Source organism: Manis pentadactyla, chromosome 9 (genome assembly GCF_030020395.1).
Source record: "Manis pentadactyla isolate mManPen7 chromosome 9, mManPen7.hap1, whole genome shotgun sequence".
Lineage (NCBI taxonomy): Eukaryota > Metazoa > Chordata > Mammalia > Pholidota > Manidae > Manis > Manis pentadactyla.
Window position 1 is genome coordinate 59,283,503 of NC_080027.1, and position 21,569 is coordinate 59,305,071.

The window sequence follows — 21,569 nt, forward strand, 5'->3', positions numbered from 1 at the left end:
CAAAGTGAGGTGGGCTTGGTTTTGGAAGATAGCCACCGCTCTTGGCTGCCCTGAAGCAATGTGGTTCTGTTTTATGCATTCAGGTTCCCAGGCCCCTAAGATGTATTGGGAGCTAAGTACTGGGTGGGGGAGATAGTGGGAATGTTGGGGGACCTCACGCCTGCCTTCTCTTGACCTAAGACAGCCAGCTAATGCCCTGGCTGGGATTTGCTTCTCCCCCCTACCCTTTAATTACTTGGGATGTTTTAAGAATGATTTGACTGTACTAAAAAATATCCTGAGCATTTTGGATAACAAATGGTAGTTCTGAATTCTTATATGATTATATCTCCTTAAAAGCCTCTTTCCCTCTGCTTTCCCTCTTAGGTTAACTTAATGTGGTTAAGAACTTCGGTTTTAGAATCTGGCAGCTTTAGGTTCAAATCCAGCTGTATTAGCTCTGCCACCAAGGGCAAGTCAGCTGGCCTCTTTAAGCCTCAGTTTCCACATCTAAGAAAAGCAAACTTTAATAGTTTGTGCCTTATAGGGTAAAGAAAAGGAGCGAGTGGGATAATGTATGGAAAGTGCTTACTTAGCAAGTTGCCTGGGGCCCAATACTAAAACTTTTCACCTTGTTTAAGGAGGTATTCGCTGTGATTTTCACTCGCTATATTGTTCTGAATCCTGTTGATGTTTAGGGTACACGTATCAGGTAAACAAAACACCAGGATGGGTTTGTTGAGATCTTTGCCAAAGTCTGTGACCCTGCACCAAGTATCAGAAGCCCTCTCTGGAGGAGCCTTGGAGGAAAGAGGCTCTGTGAGGCTGAGGTCAGCAGACACCCTGGTGCCTATTGTGACAATGAAGGTATAAGGCATCTGGACCAGAGCTCTGTGGTTTTTAACCCAACCAAGCCCCTGGAGCCAAAGGGAGGAATTTCACGCTTACTCAGGGGACCACCTACTTGTTGAATGAATGAGTTACCAAAATGGAACAAAGGTGCTGTGGGATGAAACTCAACTCCAGGGCATTCTCAGCACTGCTAAATCCCCTTGGAGCCCTCTCTATGGGGGTTGTGTTTCCCCCTCTCCACCCCAAATGATCGGCCTTGCACCTGGCACCATCTGTAGAAGCTACGGCTCCCCTGGGACACTGTCCATTTATGGCAGCGGGAAGAAGCAAATTCTTGCACTAGAACTTCATCTGTTTCATTATGTGGGTCTGCATCTCCTTCCTGCAATTCTAGTAGGTTCCCTGAATCCTGTACAGCAGCCTGGCGTGAGCTAGCAATCTCCTGTTTGCCTGGAGGTCTGATTTGGTCTCCAGGAAAGGCTTATGACTGGGTGTCAGCAATATGCAGAGGAGGAAACCTCCGTCTCCTGGAGGTGAAGGTGCTCTGACAAAGTAAATGACAGAGCCAGGGTTCTGCCAAATCTATTTTCTTTTTTCTCCAGAGCTTGTGCTGCCTCCATCTGGAGCCTCCAGGGCTTAGTGGTACCCTGCTAGATAAAACTAAACTTACTGGGATTAGTGTGTAACTGCCTTTGTTTTCATTCGAGCTCAAGTTCTGGGTCATTTTGCACCTGAACTGCAAACCATGTAGGCTAATCCCAGAGGAGAAATGTAGAGGGGGCTTTTTTTTTGAGTAACTGTATCTCTTGTGTGGAAAACATTGCAGTCCTTAAAATACACATGACAGATGTTCATTAAAGTATGTCAAATGAATAAATAAACAAAGTGGTTGAACACCCTTGGATCTGTGTTTGAATCCCAGCTCCAGCATTTCTTAATTATAATGCTCGGGCCCTTCTTTCCAAGCCTTAATTGTCTCATCTCTAAAATGGGTATAGTGTGAGTTTCTGTCTCATAACTGGGAGAAAAAAAGTACCTAGGCCTGGCACATAAGTGAGCCATCAATAAGTGGTGTTATTTTTATCATGGAGTTGTGAGAATTAAATGAAATAATGCACATAATATAGTTAGCACAGGGTCTGCCACAACTTTAAACTGCATTTAAAGCTGGCTGTTATCTTATTACCATTCCCATATAGACAGTGAAAGGTAGGATTCTGTGGGAATCATGTTGCATTCTTTGAAGGTGGATTTTTTTAATAGGCCCCAGCAGTGGCTCAAGGAGATGATGCCGTTGAGAAAATCTCCTGGGAAGGAAATAGTTAACATACCTGTCTGGTGGGAAGTAAAGGTAGCCAAACCCTTTCCCTTCCCCAGGGGTTAGGACTTAAGCCTGCAGTTGGGCCTGCTCACTCATCCACACCAGAGGATCTCATTCCGCTTGGGCCCTGGGGTTTCACAGGAACAATTGCCTTGAACAATAGCCAGAAAACAAGTTCCACCAGTCTGTGCTTTTGCAACTGAATACAGCTGTCTGGAGGGGACACAGGGCCCAGTAAATGGGCTCTGCCGTGATTCTGGAGCAAAACTGGAAAAGTGAGCAGGTAAGGCCTGGACGCAGGCCTCAATGGCTCTGCTGCGAGAGTTCAGTCACCAGGAAAGAGGCAGAAAGTGGGAAGGGGCTGGACAAGACTGTTTCTGAGGACCATTTGGAAGCAGACCCTGTCTTTGGGATCTGAGGGGCGATTAGGACGGGTTGCTTTGTGAAGACTCTTTTGAGAACCATAGTTCTTGTACTTCATCTCTGCTAATCTGCTGTGGTTTATTGGTGACCAGAGAAAGAATATGTATCTGCAATCTGATTGTTTTTACCACATCATTTAGCATGTCTTTCTCTTGAATAAACAACATTATCTCACTGGGAGTCCATTTGAAAAGTGTAATGACCTTGCAGATGCTTCGGTAACTCCTCAGAGTTGGAGTGTTTTTCTGAAAGTCAGGATTCCTTGTTCCTGGGTGTGTAAATCCTAGTGGAAAAATCTGTTTAATTATCCCTCTAACCTTGGGATCCTGCTTTGCCTTTTTTGCTTCATGGGAGATGAAGTTGTAAATATAAAATCCCATTAATTCAGGACCATTAGAAATTTCTGCTGCATTTGGATACTTCCCAGAAGAGGTCAATAATAAAAATTTGTCCAAATCAGAGGTGGTTTCTCAGAGGCTTGGGGAAGGCAGGTTTCCTTCCTTGGTTCTGTGGAATGCTTACTTCCCACAACAGTGAAGAAAACAGGGAGTGTGAGAAGCTGAAATAATTTATGATTCTTTCACCTGCGTTTTTCATAGCAGATAGCTTGTGCTGGGGCTGTTAAAATTGTGCTTTAAGCTCTCTGAGTAGCATTTGAATTCCTGACACAGTGATGTCAGCATCTCTTCTAAGACTCTGAAACTGGATCTCCTGGTTTTATGGGCCTTTTCATTTTTGAACAGATTTTCTGGTCACTTTTGGAAAGCCTTTTCACATCTGTATTTCTCCAGGAGAGAGTAAACAGACAGGTGAGGCCTTGAGAACCTTGGTTCTGGTAAAAATGCTGTGTCTTGCCAAGATGCGGTCTCCTCTTGATGCACTCAGTTGCCATCAGTAAGTACATAGAGGTTCTTTTGTGATGAGGCTGGTTAGCAGACAGATTTTGAAGTTGATCTGTGTGTACTCTTTTTGTGATGAGCTGGAAAGCTGCATGGAGATCATTAGACCCTGGTTTGAATCCCATCCTTCTGACAAGTTCTGGACCCTAAGCCTCCATTTCATCAGGTGGAAAATGCGAAATGGATGATGCCTGTAATGTGCCTAGTACAGTATCTGGTGTTTGGTAAGCACCGTCATGGGTGGCTGCAAATGTTAGGTAAGATTGTACCCCATTCCTTTGTGGATAAATAGGATGGTCCAAGCAGACTCTCTGTTGTGAATTGGGTTGTAATGCCTCTATATGAGGGCTTGCAAACTGAAATGGCAGGGCCAGTCAAGTAGCATATATGAGTGAAAAGGCTTTGATGGGGGTTGTGTCAAATGGAAAAGCACATCTCTGTCCAAAGAGGGCAGTAACCAGTCAGGGCTTGCTAACTGTCTCCTGTGTATAGATATTGGCACCTATTCTAAATATTTAAAAGACTCTGTATGGACTTAAAAAAATTTCTGAGGTGTGAAATCAGCAATGGAGAAGTCCAGAGACTATGAAGTGCAGTTACGTGTTGGCAGCTTCTACTCAATGAGAAGAGATGCTCTGAGTCCAGTGGGGACCATTGGTGTGCCCATAGGCCTCTGTACCAACTTTTCTCTGAGCTTAAACTCAAATGATGTCAGTTAGAAGGCAACCTTTGGGATGGCTACATCCTGCTCCCTTATTATTTGGGAGACTGAAGCCTAGGGAGGAAGTGACAGGTCTGAAGACTAACAGGAAGTAGTTCTGAGGAAGGCTGCGGCAGGGCCCTGGCTGTCCTGGCTCCATGCCATTGCCATTTCCATGCCTTGAAGGAGAGAGCAGCTCAGCAAAGAGCCTTGGTGGGCCTGGGCTTTGGCACACTGCAGACTGCCTTGTGCTGGCATGTCTGGTGGCTTGAGGAGATACTGAAGGCTGTAGAAATGTCTGGAACCAGTACAGTTCACACTTGGTCACCTTTGCTCATCTCCCTAGTTTACATTCTCGTTTGTGTCTGAGCTATGTATTCTTGTCTGTCGCATCCACTGGCTTTGCAGCCAGGGCTAAGGACAACCCTGAGTCATGAATGTATCCCCATGCTTTGTGTGGTACCTGGCACGTAGAGGGCACTGACTGGGTGAGAAAGGAATTCGAGCCTCCTGGCTCAGGATCCAAACGTGTTGAGTTCAGAAGTCTTGAAGAAACATAGCAAATGTTTGGTGGAATTCCTTCCATCCACCCATTGACTAAAAATAGGTGAAGGTCATTTTCAAACCTGATCACTTAGGACTCCCGTTGTGCCGGTATATGGCTGCACCAGCGGAGGATGTTTTGTTGAGTAGAGGAAAAGGGATGCGGCTGCGATCTGGCTTGGAAATGAAGTTTTTGTGTTGATGGTCCTGAGGAATTGATGGAAGCATCTTCTTGCTATTTCTGTAGATGTCTCAGCCAAAGAATTTATAGAACATAAACCTGATATGCTGTCTTGAAATTTAAAAAAGTGGGGGCAATAAAAAAGCTGTGTTCCATATCTCTTTGAGTTCCTTATGATAGAACTTGTGAGGCAGGAGGCCCTGGGGTTCTGCTTGTTGCCCAAATCTGTCAGGTACCATGTTGTTTGCACTAAGATTTCGGGAACACTTTCAGAGTAGCTTTGGAAGTCTTGCAACATAGAGCAAAGGGGAACTGGAGTTGGAAAAAACTGGTGAAGAGAGGAGGTGTTCTCTTGGTTCATTTTTTTCTTTTGGTCATTTCCATAAAAATCATACATTAACAAAATGAAATCTTTAATATTTTTCTCAATGTCTGAAGAGTGCTTTTTGCCTCCCAAAATGTCTTAGAATTAATTAGGTTTTACTATTCAACTTATTGAAGCTTTAATTATTAAACCTAGGTTGTCTTACACATCTTACCTATAAATCAGCTATTTTGTGTATATTAATATCATTTCCACTTGTTACTTGATTAGTATTTTATTAACTTAGACTTAACAAATTGAATTTAAACAAGTAGAACTGTTTACAAACTTGGATAATTAAGTTCCCTTAAATATTTTTGAGTGCATTCATAAACTTAACATGGCTAAGTTCCTCAAGCTCTTCAAAATATCTGACAGGGGAGACTTACCAGCCTAGTAAGCAAAATCTTTCTAACCACTTAAACAACTCTTGCAAATCAATAACTTAATTTATGACATTTGTAGCTTTAATTTATCATAAACAGTCTAAATCCTTTTACAGTCTGAATCTAATTCTTAAACCTTTCATTGTAAAAATTTCAAATGAGAAATCAGTACTCATCTGAAATGGAGATCACAAAAGTGTACTTTCAGATTCTCTAATATACCATCTATTCTTTTAAATGTTAGGAATATACAGGTTGTCACAGTGATCACAAAGCATTCAGTCATTAAACTAAAATATTAATATTTTGATTTACTTCATCATTTCCCTTCATCATTTTAAACCTTTCCCTTTCCAGTGGGCTCAGGACCACTGTATGTTTTTTCTCAAATTCAAGAGGAGGGAGGATGCAGGATGATCACATCATATTCCGGAATGGCTGTTCCAGAGCCATAGTGGATGCGCAGTAGTTCTTCCTGCTGTGTCCTCATGGCCCTCTGAACCTTGTAAGCTGGAATTTCATTTCACCACACAGTCAATACATATCTGCTGGATTTCTTTCAAGTTTCAGCTGTAATTGGTTTTTGTGACCTCTTTCAACATTTATTGCCTGACTTGGGTCAATGGACTTCCGTACCACACCCCACCTTGCACCTAACCTCCTTTGCCACTTGTTTGACTCAACTAATGTTCTTATTGCCTGAATGAGTTCTGCATGCTTTCCACATTTTTCCTGTCTGACTCTCAGCCACATGTCTGGAGTCATTTTACGAACAAATGGCAATTTTGTTCATTTAGGTTCCCATTAGTTAGCACGAGTATACCAGGTGACAAAAATCTAAGCAAACTAGTTCTGAGCAAAAGGTAGGAATCCATTCTCAGTTCGGTCTTGGAGGGGTGCCTCTGGCTTTAGGTCCGGCTGGTCCCCGAGCTTGCCATGCTGTTGCTGTTGACTCTGCTTCCCTCTGTGCCAGCTGCCCTCTCAGACAGATGAGGATGGCGGCCACGGGCAGCTCAGGCCTCATTCACTCTTCCTCCAGAGATGTGTTTCAGCCTCAGCACCTCCTGTGTGGTCATACAAGGTTGGGCAATGCTATTTTAGGCAATGTTAAAAAAGATCACAGTCATTAAAGTTCATGGATAACATGAATCCGAAGAGGGATCAAAGAGCCAGCATACCCCACATTCCCTTGGTGCAGCATTATTACCAAGCAGCTCATGAAACTAGTTTTCTTTCGAATATATCTTAGAATGATCTTGGTGGCTCAAGACCATTTAGATCTGAACTTGGGGGCAAGGACAAGTTGGAACCAAGTGTGTTTTTTTGTTTTTTTTGATTATTTATTTTTTTGGTGTCATTAATATACAGTTACATGAGCAACATTGTGGTTACTAGATTCCCCTCATTATCAAGTCCCCACCACGTACCCCATTACAGTCACTGTCCATCAGCGTAGTAAGATGCTATAGAATCACTACTTGTCTTCTCTGTGCTTTACTGCCTTCCCCATGCACCCCTTCACATTGTGTGTGCTAATCATAATGCCCCATTTTCCCCCTTTTCCCTCCCTTCCCACCCATCCTCTCCAATCCCTTTCCCTTTGGTAACTGTTAGTCCATTCTTGGGTTCTGTGAGTCTGCTGCTGTTTTGTTCCTTGAGTTTTTTATTTGTTCTTATACTCCAGCTGCCCTTTCAGAGGCCCACATCTGTCAGGTACCATGCTGTTTGCACAGAGGGAAGCAGAGTCAACAGCAACAGCATGGCAAGCTCAGGGGCCAGCCGGACCTAAAGCCAGAGGCACCCCTCCAAGACCAAACTAAGAATAGATTCCTACCTTTTGCTCAGAACTAGTTTGCTTAGATTTTTGTCACCTGGTATACTCGTGCTAACTAATGAGAACCTAAATGAACAAAATTGCCATTTGTTTGTAAAATGATGAATCAAATCATTTAACACTTGACTTTCTCTGCCTGGCTTATTTCATTGAACATAATACCCTCTAGCTCCATCCATGTTGCTGCAAATGTTAGGATTTGTTTTCTTTTCGTGGCTGAATAACATTCCATTCTGTATATGTACCACATCTTCTTTATCCATTCATCTCCTGATGGACACTTAGGTTGTTTCCATTTCTTGGCTATTGTACATAGTGCTGCAATAAACATCGGGGTGCCTATGTCTTTTTCAAACTGGGCTCCTGCATTCTTAGGGTGAATTCCTAGGGGTGGATTTCCTGGAACCAAATGTTTTTATATCTTGATAGACTTGCCAGTTTCCCAAAAGGTCTAGAAGGGGAGGAGCCTTGGCTAGGGCAGCTTTGGTTTCTGGCACACGGGCTGCTCTAGGGGACACCGAGGCTGCTCTTGTTCAGTGTGGGCTTCCCTCATTGTCCCTGCTCCTTTGTCCCCAGCCCTGGTTTCCCCTGCTCCCACTCTTCTGTAGGGTGGATCACTGGCCTCTCCCCTTCTGGGCCAGTTTGGTTTACAAGGACTTCCTGTGAACTCAGGCTGGCTCCACAATGCTCTGGGCACCACCGTGAGAAGAATCATATGCAGTAAGTGCCACATGCCCCTCTGGAAAGATGCCTTGGTGTTAAAAGGCCATAGGGAAAGAGTAGATATCATTTCAAAGCAAAAAATGTGGGGTTTGGAGTCATGGCATCTGTTCCTAACTTCCCTCCTTCCTCTCCGCCAGCCACACTCCTCTCCCATCAGTCCCCTTTCTTCTTCACCAGATTATATGAAATTTTAGATTTATTAAATTCCTACCTCCAGGGAGCAGATGCAATTAAAGTCACACAGGATTTTCTTTTAATCATGAGAGCAGATTTAAGTCCTTTTCCATCTGTTAGGGGTGCTTTCCCAGCAAAGCCTTATATGGTCATCCCTGTGTCAACCCATAAGGAAACTGAGGCATGGAAATTGTGGCTTGTCAAAGAATGAAACGGGACGTGGAGCCCAGGCATTGGATGAGCACATCCTGTGTGCCTGGAGATGGAGGGGACGTGGCCCACGACGTGAGGCTGACGTTGCTGCAGTGTTACTCTGCAAGTGGGCGGCTGGGGAGAGGTAGGTTTTGGTGTCAGTTAGCTTTTCACTCTCAGCTCGGCCATGCATTTGCAGAGTGTCCTTGGATGACAGTTCTCCCAGACTCAGTTTCCTCATGAAAAAAGGGTAATAGCCGCCTGTGAGTGAATAGGAGAGTTGGTGAAAATATGTGCAAACATTGCACATTTAGTGTGTGGCAGGTGCTCAGAGAATGGCCATTATTGTGAAAGGCAGCATGGTGTAGGCTAGAGGGAGCACATGTTCTGAAATTAGACAGGTCTGCATTTTAAACCCTATTCCGACCTTGAATGGCACTGGTCATGATACTTGTTCTTTCAGCCTTGATTTCTCCATCTGTAAAATGGGGGCATAATAGGTAACTTGCAGGTGTGAAGATGAAGGTTTGAGAAATGTATATAATGTGCTTAAAGTATTTGGCACGATGCTTGACACACGGTGCACTTAGTCACTGTCACTTAGCAGGTCCCTGCATCTGTTTGGGAGGTAAGACTGCCCTTCACAGAGGGAGTAACTAGAAAACTGGTAAGAGCCTGTGGAAGTGAATCCCAGCCTGTGGGACTGTGGGAATTTAGAGTAAGGGTGTTTAGGTTGGGCTGGAGTGTTTGGAGAAGGCCCTGCAGGGAGGGGTTGGAACCACGTGGAGGCGGGGCCAAAGCAGTAGAATCCTGCGAGTGACGTTGTCTAAGACCCTGGAAACATGGGACCTTCTGGACCCTTGTGACTCATCCACAATAAACCACTTCTGAACCCTCACACCTCCTGCCTTTCTTCTCCATGCTTGGGAACCACCATTGCACATTTCCTCTGCATTTATGTGGCACTTTTGGAAGCCAAATTGAAGTGCTGCAGGGAAAGGTGATGAAAACAGGTTTTCACTAAACTTCTGTCTTCCTGCCTGATCGGCAGAGATCAGGCAGGCATCTTACAACCTGGTGGAATGAACTAGAACTTCTTTTGGATTACTCGGAGTGGGTGGGTGCTCTAAGTCTCAGCCACCCGGCATTTTGGAATGCCATTTTGCATCAGGCCATCAGGCTGCCATTTTTCAGGTCTTAGTGGGGAAGGCTGAGTGATAGTGTCATTAGTCAGCGCTTTATTTTCAGACTGCCCCAGGTGTAGATACTGGCCCTGCTGCTCCTACTGTGTGACTTTGAACCTGGTGCTTGTCCTCCAAACCTGGGCTTTGTCCTGAGGAAGAGGGCCTTGTCATGTTCTGGGGTGCACTGAACAATGACAGGATGGGAAGTCATCTGGTGTCACAGTACAGAGGGTGGCTCTGGAGTCTGGAGTCAGAATGACTGATCCAGGTCCTCAGCCATCTTTTACTAGCTGTCTAGTTTAGTGCAAGGGATCTTATCTTTCTAAGCCTCCGTTTCTCCACCTATACAATCAGCAATATCTTTTTTCATGAGATCAATTAGAACAGTGTTATGTTTATACTGAAAGCTCACCTTATAGCCTGCTAGACTTCTCACTCTGAGTTTAAATCAGCAAGGGTTTATTGAGCATGTACTATATATACCTGCCACCCTGCATCCAGACAAATGGGAAAATGCAACAGCTTAATGGGCAGTGGGGGAGGCACCATAGATGGAAGGACATGGGAAGGCCTTTCAAGGAAGCAATACTTCAGATGAGGAGGAAGCAGGAACAAGTGTCCAGTAAGAGGAACAACAAATGCAAAGCCTGCTGGCTTAGAAGGAACGGAAGTTCATGTGAGCAGAGCCAGTGAGCCGTGGAGAGGTGGGCAGGAGCTAGGACTGGAGAGGGAGGCTGAATAGAGGGTCAGAGTAAGGAGTTTGGGCTTTTAGATACCACTGGATGGTATTAAGCATAAGTAATAGGACCTTATTTATTTCAGAAAGATCCTTATGGAGAAAATGATCATTAGGGAGCAGAAGTGGAGCTCAGGGCCCAGCTGTCCTGTTTGCTGTAACCTAGGTAGATCTGTACAAGCTTGAACTGCGGGATGGCAGGAGAGGTAGAAAGCTGGGCATACTGGGGTAGTGGCAGGGCCAGGTGATGGATGAACTGTCTTGGGGTGGTGGGGAGTGGGAGATGGTAAGGAGGAAAAGAAGAATCCTCGTTTGGGGATTTACTGGAGCAGTGGGAGATGGTCTCCATGGATTTGAAGGGTGGTAAATGAAGAACTCTGTTTGAGATGTGTCTTGGGGTATTATGAGAATTAAGACTCCTAATAGAGTTTACAGTTTCTGCTCACTTTTGCATCTTTCCTTCCCTTGGCATTTCCTTCCAGGAGTGGAGTCCAGATAATTCGTCCAGCAGCACTTCTTCCTCCTCTGACCTCCAGGGAGGTGCCACACTGGGCTCTTTCAGCTCTAGTCTCCAAACGTGCTTGTGCTCCTCTGCTGGCTAGGCCTAAGGAGGAGCCATTGGCTTTTATAAAGTTCCAGATGAAGTTAAGGATGGGTTGGGAAGCGGGTAGTGTCTTTAGCCACATCTGTTCAGGGAAGCACCCACCATTTGGAGGAAGGTGTGCATCAGCCACTTCACCCAGCTGCTTGTCCAGAGCAGCAAGGATGGATGGTACTCTTGAAGATGAGTGACGTTGGAGGCAGAAGAGCTTTATGACGCAGGCAGTCCTCCAGGCGGTGTGACTGACCATGTGGTTAGCCTGAGCCAGGGCAGCGTGAGGCTGTGGTGCTCAGCATGTGTTTGTTTTGGCAGCTGGGATGACAGCAGCTCCGTCAGCAGCGGGATCAGTGACACCATAGACAACCTCAGCACTGATGATATCAATACCAGCTCCTCCATCAGCTCCTATGCCAACACTCCTGCCTCCTCTCGCAAAAACCTGGATGTGCAGGTAAGGAACAGGGTCCCCCTGCCCACCAGCCTCCTCCAGAGGCCCCTCCCAGGAGGGAGCCTTGGGGTGTGGGCCACGGGGGCCATCTGGGGTTAGCAGAATCCCCATGTCCATGGGCAAGGCTGCTTGCTGCCTGCAGGGAAAAGGGGTAAGCAGCAGGGTGCTGGAAATGGGGATGGGCAGGCCTCGCCACTCTCCCTGTGCTGACTTAGTGAAATCATGTTTCCTTCCCAGACTTCAGTTCCACAATCTGTTTTTTTATTTCCTTAAAAAAAAAAGTATGTTAGACTTAGTTGGCTATTCTTAGTCTGGAGCGTGTGTCTCATTTTAGCCGCAGTGAGTCACTGCTATCCATGGGCTCATGCCTGATCCCTGCAGAGTGACGGGGTGGGAGCAAAGATTGAGAACTCTGGACCAGAAGGCAGTATATCCTGACCATAGGCTGGGAACTGTTGAACTGTAGGTCACATCCTGCTGTTATATTTCCTTTGGCCCATGGCATTATCCTTTTTTTTAAACCAGATTCCTTGTCAAAAATTTTTAATTGCATTATTTTACGTGAAAATGAGCGTCTGGTTTCTCTTTAAAAATCAGAAGATATTGCCTCCTTAAGCCTACATTCTCCATATGGCAATGATCACCATATATCTAGCTGTTCCCCCTTCGGAAAGGGCACGGGTCTCAGTGTGCCACGGCAGCCCCCGCCAGGGCGCCGTTCACATACCTGCCTGACCTCAAAGCACCTGAGTTTCCAACCCCTACCTGGAACTCCCAGATATTATGTTTCGGATATAGTACTACCTTAAATTTGCTTCCAAAGATGTTTCCTGTGGCCACGTTTACTTGCCCTCACAGCATTCCTTAGTGGTCAGAGGGGCTGATTCCAGTAAGTCCATTTTACTCGTGGAAAAGTGAGGAGCCATCCTCATGACTAGTCCCCAAGTTGGTGCTGACCCCACAAAGACTAGTCAGCTGTAGTGGCACTGGCTTGTGTGGACCGGAATCTGTTTCATTACGGGGCCTTCCCACCAGAAGGGGTCGCTGCCTCCGGTGAACCCCTGTGAAGGTCTGACTGGCACAGACTGTCTCCCAGAAGGGCTTTGGGGAGGGCAGAACTGACTGCTTCCCTTCTTGCCTCCCACATCCTTTTCCTTTCTCAGGCTTCTCTCACTCTGTACAGGTATGAGCTGCTATGGAAGCTTCTTTGCTTTCAAAGATATCTTTTCTTCAAGGATGGGGTTAAATGAAGGATGTCTCCAAGTGGGGGAGTAATTCTGGCCCACAGAAATGTATACACTAGCTCCCTGATGGAACATGTTAGGTGTTGCCTCTGGGATTATCTGTGACTTCTTACATTTTCACTTTAGCCAGAATGTCTAATTATTGTTGGAGAGTGAGGGTGTATAATGTGAGTTGTTAAAAAAACAACAACAACAACAAACTATCCAAATAAAATGGGCAGAAAGATTTTGGAGGTGCTGGTAATGTTCTATATCTTGATCGAAGTGGCATTTACATAAATGTATTAATTTTATAGAATTTATTCAAACTTAATCTTATATACTTAAAATTGTATATTTAGTATATGTTATACCTCCATTAAAAAGTTGGTTTAAAAACCCCTAAGCCACACTGCCCAAGAGGGATCACTGTTTAATCAATGACTAGACACAAGTTAGAAGCATCCAGCCAGCCAGTGTCCCTACCTCCTACCACCAGCCAAATATCACAACATCAACCAGTTTTCCTTTCCTGTGGACACCTTTTTTTTCTTAGACTCTTTCTGATTTCCAGGTAACAATGACAACCAAGCTTCTAGATGTCCTCATATACTGAGGTGGGAAACCACCAAGGGAGAAAGAGAGCCAGAGAGACACATTAGTAAATCAGTAGGTTTCCCTGTTCTTTACCAGCAAGGTAGGAAGAGGCTTGCTCCTAAGATGTCCTTTGAGCCAGCAAAACACTGTTTTGGAACAATCTCTTTGTCTTTGTTCTTCTCCACAAAGCTGAAGTTGGAATTTATTTTCCACATTAATACAGAGTAAGTATTTGTAATCTGGGATTTACAAATGATTTCCTATCTGATATACTTGGATTTGGTTCATGCCAGGGCACCCTCCTCTTTGGCGGGCTCTTCACTTTCATCTAGCAAATCAGAAAAGATTCAAGAATACTACACAAGCATGTCTTTTGATCAGGATCAGAACGTTCATTTCAAGGACTGAAAAGGGTTTAATATTTACTGGGTTGTTTTTTTGCTATAAAGTTACCTGAGTTGAGAACATTTCAATAAAAATCAAGGCAAGTAGGTCTTGGAATAAAATAAGTGCAGACTTGTACCAATAGTTCCTAAGATTCCTAATAAGATGGTTTCTTTGGCATCCCTTTGTTCCTGTCAGGGAGTTATCTCCAATATTTGAATCAGCGTAAATCACAGCCTCCTCCTCTCCTCCCCTCTACCAGTCTGAGGAATGCTAAGGGCCATTACTCCTCTCTGAGCAGCACCAGGCAGTGGGAAGATGTGTGCTGCCAGCCTTCCCCAGCGCTCGTTCAACTTTCCGCCATATACTGGTTTCCCCTGGATGAATGGGTGTAGCACGTCCTAGGGAAGGCATGGAGAGACAGGAAGAAGCTGCTCAGCCTGTCTACTGGGAAAGCAGGTGGAGGACAGTTTGCCTACCTAGGGTTTTATATTTGCAAAGGATCTGAGTCTCAGCTGAAAAGAAATACATCTAAGGAACAGGGAAGTTACTGTCTGGCAGCCCAAGAAGCAGCCTCATGTGTCTGAGTGAAAGAGGATGTGGCGGATAACAGAGGAGCGATCCTTGGGAGATGGAAGTCCCCTTTGTCTGCGAGTGACTGTTTTCCTCAAGAATGTTGAGGAATGGCATGGCACACGTGCCCAGATATCCAGCATCGGTCTTTGCTCACTTCTCCTCAGCGGGCCTGGTAGAGTATCCCTTACTGGAGGTCTGACAGCCTCTTGGTGGACCTTCTCCAGGAGGGCTCGTGAGTCCGCTGGGCAACCAAACCAGGTTGCATTGTCAGAGAGAAGGTGAGGACTTTGAAGTCAGGATTGAGCTCCTAGCTCTGGACATCCTTAGATAAACTAACTGACCTCTCCAAGCCTCTGCCTTCTGGTCCATAAAATACTGACATTAAACTTATCTTGAAGGGTGAGTGTGAAACACGTAGATAGTTTATCTGAACATGCTTTTTCGGTGCCTAATTCCTAGTAGTTTCTTTTCCTTCTTTCCTTGCTTTAAATTACCTGTCCCTCTGCCTCCCTCCTCCATTCATGTCAGTAACCCAAAGTTGACTGTGTTCTTAATTTATTTTGTTTGACATTTTGAAGCACTTTATTTTTAGGACAGTGTGTAGGTGACAGAGAACTTTAACAAACATCTCTCCTCCTTATATTCATCTGTCCATTGGTGTCCCTGGTCGTTCAATTGTCATTCAGTTATTTCCTCTCAGTCTGTGGAAGGTTCCATTCCAGGTGCCAAGGTACAAGGGAGTGCACTTCCAAGATTCCTCCCATCTTCATTGCCTATGAAATGTTCAATAAAATACACAGGGGAAAAAGGTAATTCCACATGGGTTTATTTTTTGCTACTCAGGGAAGTAAAATTCTGAATTCTGTGGCAAGGATTCCTATCCTGTGTGACCTTGAGTGCACCTGGAGTTCTCTGGATGATGGTCTGGATGTAGGGGTAGGGTTTGGGTGTTGGGGGGAGGGGTGCCCCATCTTCCCACCTACTTGGCTGCTATTTGTAACTTTAGGTAGGTTGCTTTTTCTCTTCACATTGTATATTCCTAGTCTGTAAAATATGGATAATACTACAAGCTCAGAGTATTAGATGAGCTAATAATGTATGCACAGGGACACAGCACCTGGCAAGACAAGTGGCAGGTGATCATGCTAATGCTGATCAGTATTTCTGCTATGACAGGGGCTTGGATTTCAGCCAGTCCAACATCTTGATCTGCAGGGCATATGGGTATGAATGACAAGAGCAGTGTCCCTGGCTTTGAGAGTCCTGTGGCCCAACAGCAGGAAAGACAAGTACCTTTTTCATCCTAAAGCAAGGCAAAAATGGGATAAATACTAAAGGACAACAAAGTGCTAGGGATTTTCAGAGGCAGGAAAGTTGGTGACAGAAGAACCACTGGTTGAGTCCATCCACAGTTAGCTCACTGAGATATCAACTCCTTATGAACCTATTATCATCCCCACTTTATACACAGGTAACCATCTCAGAGAAGGTGAGCCACTTCCTCCAGGGTCACACACAGCCAAGGAGGGACAGTCCCCAGTATTCGAACTCAAGTCAAACTCCAAGCCCCTGCTCTTCCTCCACCTCACTCCACAGGACCCACCGTGGTTCCACCCTCTCCCTCTCAAAAGCCTGCCCTCCCCTTTTTTTCCCTGAGGAAACTGGGCCCTCAGTGGTGAACTCATCTTCCAGGCCCTCTCCCTTTTACATATGGCTACTTTCCCACATTGCCTGTTGGAAAAAGTGGACTTCCAGGGAAGGGCAATAGGAAAATCCTTCCCAAATTAGGTGCCATTTGAGATGGGAGCTGAGCATGGCATCCAGAGCACAGGGAAGGATTTGGCTCTTGGCATATCCCCAGGGGGCTGCCCTCAGCCCTTCTGGTGTAAGCCCTGGGGCAGATTAGGAGTTTTTCCTCTTTTGACCCCTGGTGGTGCCACCACATGACCTGGCACATAGCGCAGGAAGTCACTGTGGAAATGTGGACTTGATGCCAACAGCGTGTCCTGGCCCAGAGGCCATCTATGCAGAGGAAAACTGAGAAGACTAGTGCCCTGGACCAGGTTGTGGGGGCTGTGAGGGTTGGGTGATCTTTCTGGAGTGAAAATTCAAGCCACAGTCTGGGCCAGGGCCAAGGGGACACTATGCCACTGGTTAAATCAGAATTCTGGAGGTCCCACCCAGAGGCTTGCCTGGAGCTGCTCCAGTACTGAGTAGGGGAGCAGCCAGCCAGCCAGTACGGAAAGGTATTGTGTTAGGTGGTGCTGGGCATACAGAAATGGCTCACATGTGAGAAGGCAGCGTGGCAAAGTGGTTAGGATATTGGCTTTGCACTTAGACTCTCTGGAGTCTACATATCTCCACTTCCTCACCGTGTGATCTAGGGCAACTTTCTTTTCCACTGTGTGCCTGTTTTCTCATATAAATTTGAGAATATGAGCTGTAACTTCCTCGTAGGTTTTGGTGAGGAATAAATTAAATGATACATGTAAAAGCACTTTAGCCCAGTGCCTGGCACATTGTAAGTGCTTAGTAAAATTTGATTGGCACTGCTGTTACTGTTACCACTACAATTTGATTAGGAAAAATAAGTTAAATGAACATTAAAAGAATAATGAGTGTAGCAACCCAGAGGATGTGGTATGTGGTAAGTTTCAGCACCTCTTAGAGGGTATTAGGATGTATCAGAATATGCTTGAACATAAGCACTAAGAGGTTAATGATTTGTACTTGTTCTTACTCATTGTAGTGCTCCCAGTACCCATAAGCTTGCCCGGCACATAGTGGTACCCAGTAACTATTTGTTGATTGAAGGTTTCCAAAGCCAAGCTCTTTCCTCTGTCTGGCATGCTCTAAACTCTTAGTGAATTGTTTCTCATTCTTTTGGACACTTCTTCAAAAAGACCTTAGCTGACCACTGTCTCCCACCCCATCATCATTATCTAAATTATGCCAATGCCTGTATTTCTCTCTTAGACTCCTTGTCCTTTTTTCTTATAACATTCTTCATAATTCACAATTGCTCATTTATTTGTATTTATCCAATCTTTGTCTCTTTCACTGGGTCATAAACTCCAGGAGGGATGAGAACCAGTCTTGCCCAGAGATCCTCAGCGCCTCCATGGTGCCTGGCAGATAGTGGGCATTGAGGAAATTCTGGTTGAATGAGTGTACTGGAAGCGTGTAGTGGGAACACAGGCTGAGGAAGCCGGGGCAGGGCATGGGTAACGTTAATCTCAGCTCCTCTGTAAAACTGGGGTGAAGGCAATACTACCCAGCTACTTACCCTCCTTGACCAGTGGTCAGGATCAGATGAGATCCCTTTGTTCCAGTGTGCTGTAGCTTCCAAAGCCTGTGTTCCTTTGTTCACTCATTTCCTCACCATGCCCTGATGGAGCTCCTGCTCTGGGCTCCGGTGTTGGGACCACCTCTGCATCCCTTTCCACAGCTGAATGATGAGCTTCCCATAGCTGGGATGGGTGTTCTTGTCCTCCTTTCTCGGCTGCCTCTTATCTTGCAGGAGCTCAGTATGTGTCTGAGGAATGACCTCACCAGTGAAAGCACCCTAGGGTGGCAAATGCATGAGTGGGATTAATAAAAGGTGAGGAGCTGAGGGAGAGAGAGAGGCCGAGGTTATGGTAGGGAGGAGCTTGAACTCGGGCTGGTTGTCTGTATTTAGCTTTGTTCATTCAACCAGGGTATTCCGTGAAGGAAGTCGTTTGTACTGTGCTTGGGTGACAGGCATTAGGCCAGATTCTTGCCAGGTGATCATTTTGATTTCCTACTCTTGGTAGGCCACTCTTGGTAGTTAAATATGGCAAATATGGAACTTGTATCTTGTGTAGCCACTTTAAAGTGTTGCTGGCCGCCCGTACTCATCCTGTGCCCGGCTTCTCCCTGCTGCAGCTCCTCTGATTGACCCCAGCCCTGGGGGAGGCCCCCCAAGCATTCTGTTAGCTTTATGCTTTTCAACTGTAGAGAATCATTAACATCACACTTCTGTCCCTTCCTGGGTTCCAGGGCCAGCAGGTCAGGGCTCTTCTAAAGAAAGCTGGCTAATTATATCCCTTGTCTGCACAAAATCCCACAAGAGGAGCAAAGCAGTGGCACATAAATGGAGCTGGGAGGGAGCAGCACCCACTGGCTTGGAACCCTGGGGGGACGTGGCTTTTGAAGATTGTTTTTTCTCAGCCCTTCTCTCTCCCAGATTTGAGGGGAGCTAGCAGCCTTGCTCACTTGGTGTGAGACTGGGGCGCTGTGCTGGATCCAGAGAGCTCACTGCCAGTGTAGTGATAGGGAAGCGGCAGAACAAAGGGATCAGGCAGGAGGCTGCATGTTGGAGAGAGATCGGGCTGCCTGGGTTGGAGGAGGCTTGTCGCCAAGTGAGAGGTGGTGGCTGCCTTCTCACTGCGGCTGCTCACGGTCTTCCTCCACCGGGCTCTTTCCCTCTTTTTCTCCTTTCTACTTTCCTCCTTCACTCCTTTCTAGCACAGAGCTATCTTCTTTACTTGCCTGGAACCAAACAGGCTTTCTAACAAGATACCCAAAGACCCAACCATTTTAAAGTAATTATTATTTTCTGTGAACTTATGCATTTATTTATTGGCATTTTTTTTGCTCTGGGGTGACGGGCTCCCCAGCCTGGGGTTTGGGAAGAACTAATTCAGAGCATTTCGTCCACAGACCGATGCTGAGAAGCACTCGCAGGTGGAGAGAAACTCCCTGTGGTCAGGCGACGATGTCAAGAAGTCAGACGGAGGGTCAGACAGCGGCATAAGGATGGAGCCGGGCTCTAAGTGGAGGCGGAATCCCTCGGATGTGTCTGACGAGTCTGACAAAAGCACATCGGGCAAGAAGAACCCCGTCATCTCCCAGACAGGCTCGTGGCGGCGAGGCATGACAGCTCAGGTGGGCATCACCATGCCAAGGACGAAGGCGGCTGCCCCAGCGAGCACGCTCAAGACCGCAGGAACTGGTGAGTGCAAGGCAAGCACCATCTCACACCTGCGCTTGTCGGTTTGAAAACCAAAACCACAGTCACGCTGACGAGGACTTGACCTTGCCTTAAAGTCCCCATAAAAGCTCAGGTATTTTTTCTTAGGGTTTAACTCTGCTAATAACCAGCTTTCAGAAAGGTTCACATCCCTCCCTTTTTCCAAGTGGAAAGATGAAAGCGTGCAAGACTTTCAAAACTTTGAAGGGGTTTAGCTGCTAAGGTGTATGCACTGGGTTAAGCATGGGCTGGTTAACAGCTAACACACCCAGTGCAGGCCTTTCAAGGACATGTGTTTACGAGCTATCAGTGTTTGAGTTGATGTTGTCTGTGATTTAGGGATGTATGTAAGCAAGGACAATGTTTTTGCAGGAAGGCAGAGGTACTCCCCCAAAAAATCTTAGGGACAGCTTTTTAATGGCCAAGAGAGAGAAAGGTCAGTAAAAGACAGGATCTCTTTCCCCCAAATATACCAGTTATTGGCTGGCTTTGCTTTGCTCTGGGTAAATTTATACTGCTTTGCAAATGAGCAAAATCACTGTCGTCTCCTAACAGGCTCATGGTTACAGTAGTAGACTAGATTATCTTTATAAAAAGCTCTTTCCTCTGCCTCCCAAGGGTACTTCTCTTCCCAAGGAAAAAGTGAACCAGTTCTTTGGAGGAGGGGGAAATTTTAAACACATTGAGCTGCATTAGCTGGCTTCTCAGTTTGCAGCTAACCTTGCTGATTTCTCTCTCAGGAAAAACAGACGATGCAAAAGTGTCTGAGAAAGGGAGGCTCTCTCCCAAAGCCTCCCAGGTGAAGCGCTCCCCATCAGATGCAGGCCGCAGCAGTGGTGATGAATCTAAAAAGGCTCTCCCCAGCAGCTCCAGGATGCCCACTGCCAATGCCAACAGCTTTGGGTTCAAGAAACAGAGTGGCTCGACCGCTGGTCTGGCCATGATCACTGCCAGTGGGGCTGCTGTCACCAGCAGGTCAGCCACATTGGGCAAAATCCCAAAGTCTTCTGCACTTGTGGGTCGGTCTACTGGCCGGAAGACGAGCATGGATGGGACTCAGAATCAGGATGATGGGTATCTGTCTCTCAGCTCGCGGACAAACCTGCAGTACCGGAGTTTGCCAAGGCCCAGCAAGTCCACCAGCCGGAACGGGGCTGGGAACAGGTCTAGTACCAGCAGCATAGACTCCAACATCAGTAGCAAGTCGGCAGGCCTGCCAGTGCCTAAGCTGAGGGAGCCGTCCAAAACCATCCTGGGCAGCTCTCTGCCGGGTCTGGTCAACCAGACAGATAAGGAGAAAGGCATCTCATCGGACAATGAGAGCGTGGCTTCCTGTAACTCAGTGAAAGTGAACCCGGCAGCCCAGCCTGCATCCAGTGTGGCTCAGGCCACTCTCCAGCCAGGGGCCAAGTACCCTGATGTGGCTTCTCCCACACTCCGCAGGTAAGCGGGTAAATGGCACCGAGCAGAAATGGGATACATGGAATGTTGTCCTAGATTAATAATTTCCTATTATTTAGTTAAAACAGTTTTTCTCCATTTCAGCCCTCCAGTAAAGCACTATGGTCAGACCCAGCCAGCAGTTTGCAGTCAACTAATTATTTTCCCGTGTTAGGATGAAAAATATAATAGGCCTCTGGAATCAATCATCCTGGGTTCGAATCCTGGGTCCACTTTGATGAGCCACTGTGTAATCTTTCTTAGCAATTCTGCCTCAGTTTACTCCTCTGTAAAGCAGGGATACCTACCTCAAGAGTTCTTGTGAAGATCAATCTATGTAGTTATGTCTGGCCCATAATAAGTAATCAATGAAAGTTAGCTACCATCCAAGATGAGATTTTCATACACCCTTAATCTGGGCAGGGTCTCTCAGGGGAAGGAGTTTTTTTATTTTGTTTTCTTGTGTTGCTAACTTTGTGGTTGATATTCATTATGCCAGTGATCCTGGCCGATCCTCTTCTCAGATAGCCCATTATCCCTCACATACTTTTTTATACTGCATGCATAATTCCAAATTAGTCTCTGAAGTTTTAGCTTCCTTTAAAAGAAAACAAAAACTCTCAAAGCAGAAGTGTTTCTGAAAGAGAGAAATTTATTTCCTATTCCCTTAAAAAGGCATTTTCTGACATTTCCACAGTAGATGGAAATTTTTACATGAAAATATTATTACCCATTGTTTTTTTTTTTTAAATAGCTTCTTTTAAATTTACCCAACTTCTGCCTGTTCATATTATCTTACAATATCCACTGGACCAT

The 21,569-nt window shown here is 45.8% G+C and overlaps 1 protein-coding gene across 10 annotated transcripts in view; it reads left to right on the forward strand.

Moving 5' to 3' along the window:
• NAV2 (neuron navigator 2) overlaps positions 1 to 21,569 on the forward strand; it is a 685,764-nt gene that overhangs the window by 602,903 nt on the left and 61,292 nt on the right. For all 10 annotated transcript variants that reach the window (XR_008999256.1, XM_057507467.1, XM_036920166.2 and 7 more), the window contains 3 exons: positions 11,405 to 11,543; positions 19,004 to 19,295; positions 20,054 to 20,756. Coding sequence is in view for 9 of the 10 variants with exons in the window: in XM_057507467.1 (XP_057363450.1) it covers positions 11,405 to 11,543; positions 19,004 to 19,295; positions 20,054 to 20,756 (1,134 nt within the window). In the remaining variant the exon portion in view is untranslated. The remainder of the gene's footprint in view (positions 1 to 11,404; positions 11,544 to 19,003; positions 19,296 to 20,053; positions 20,757 to 21,569) is intronic.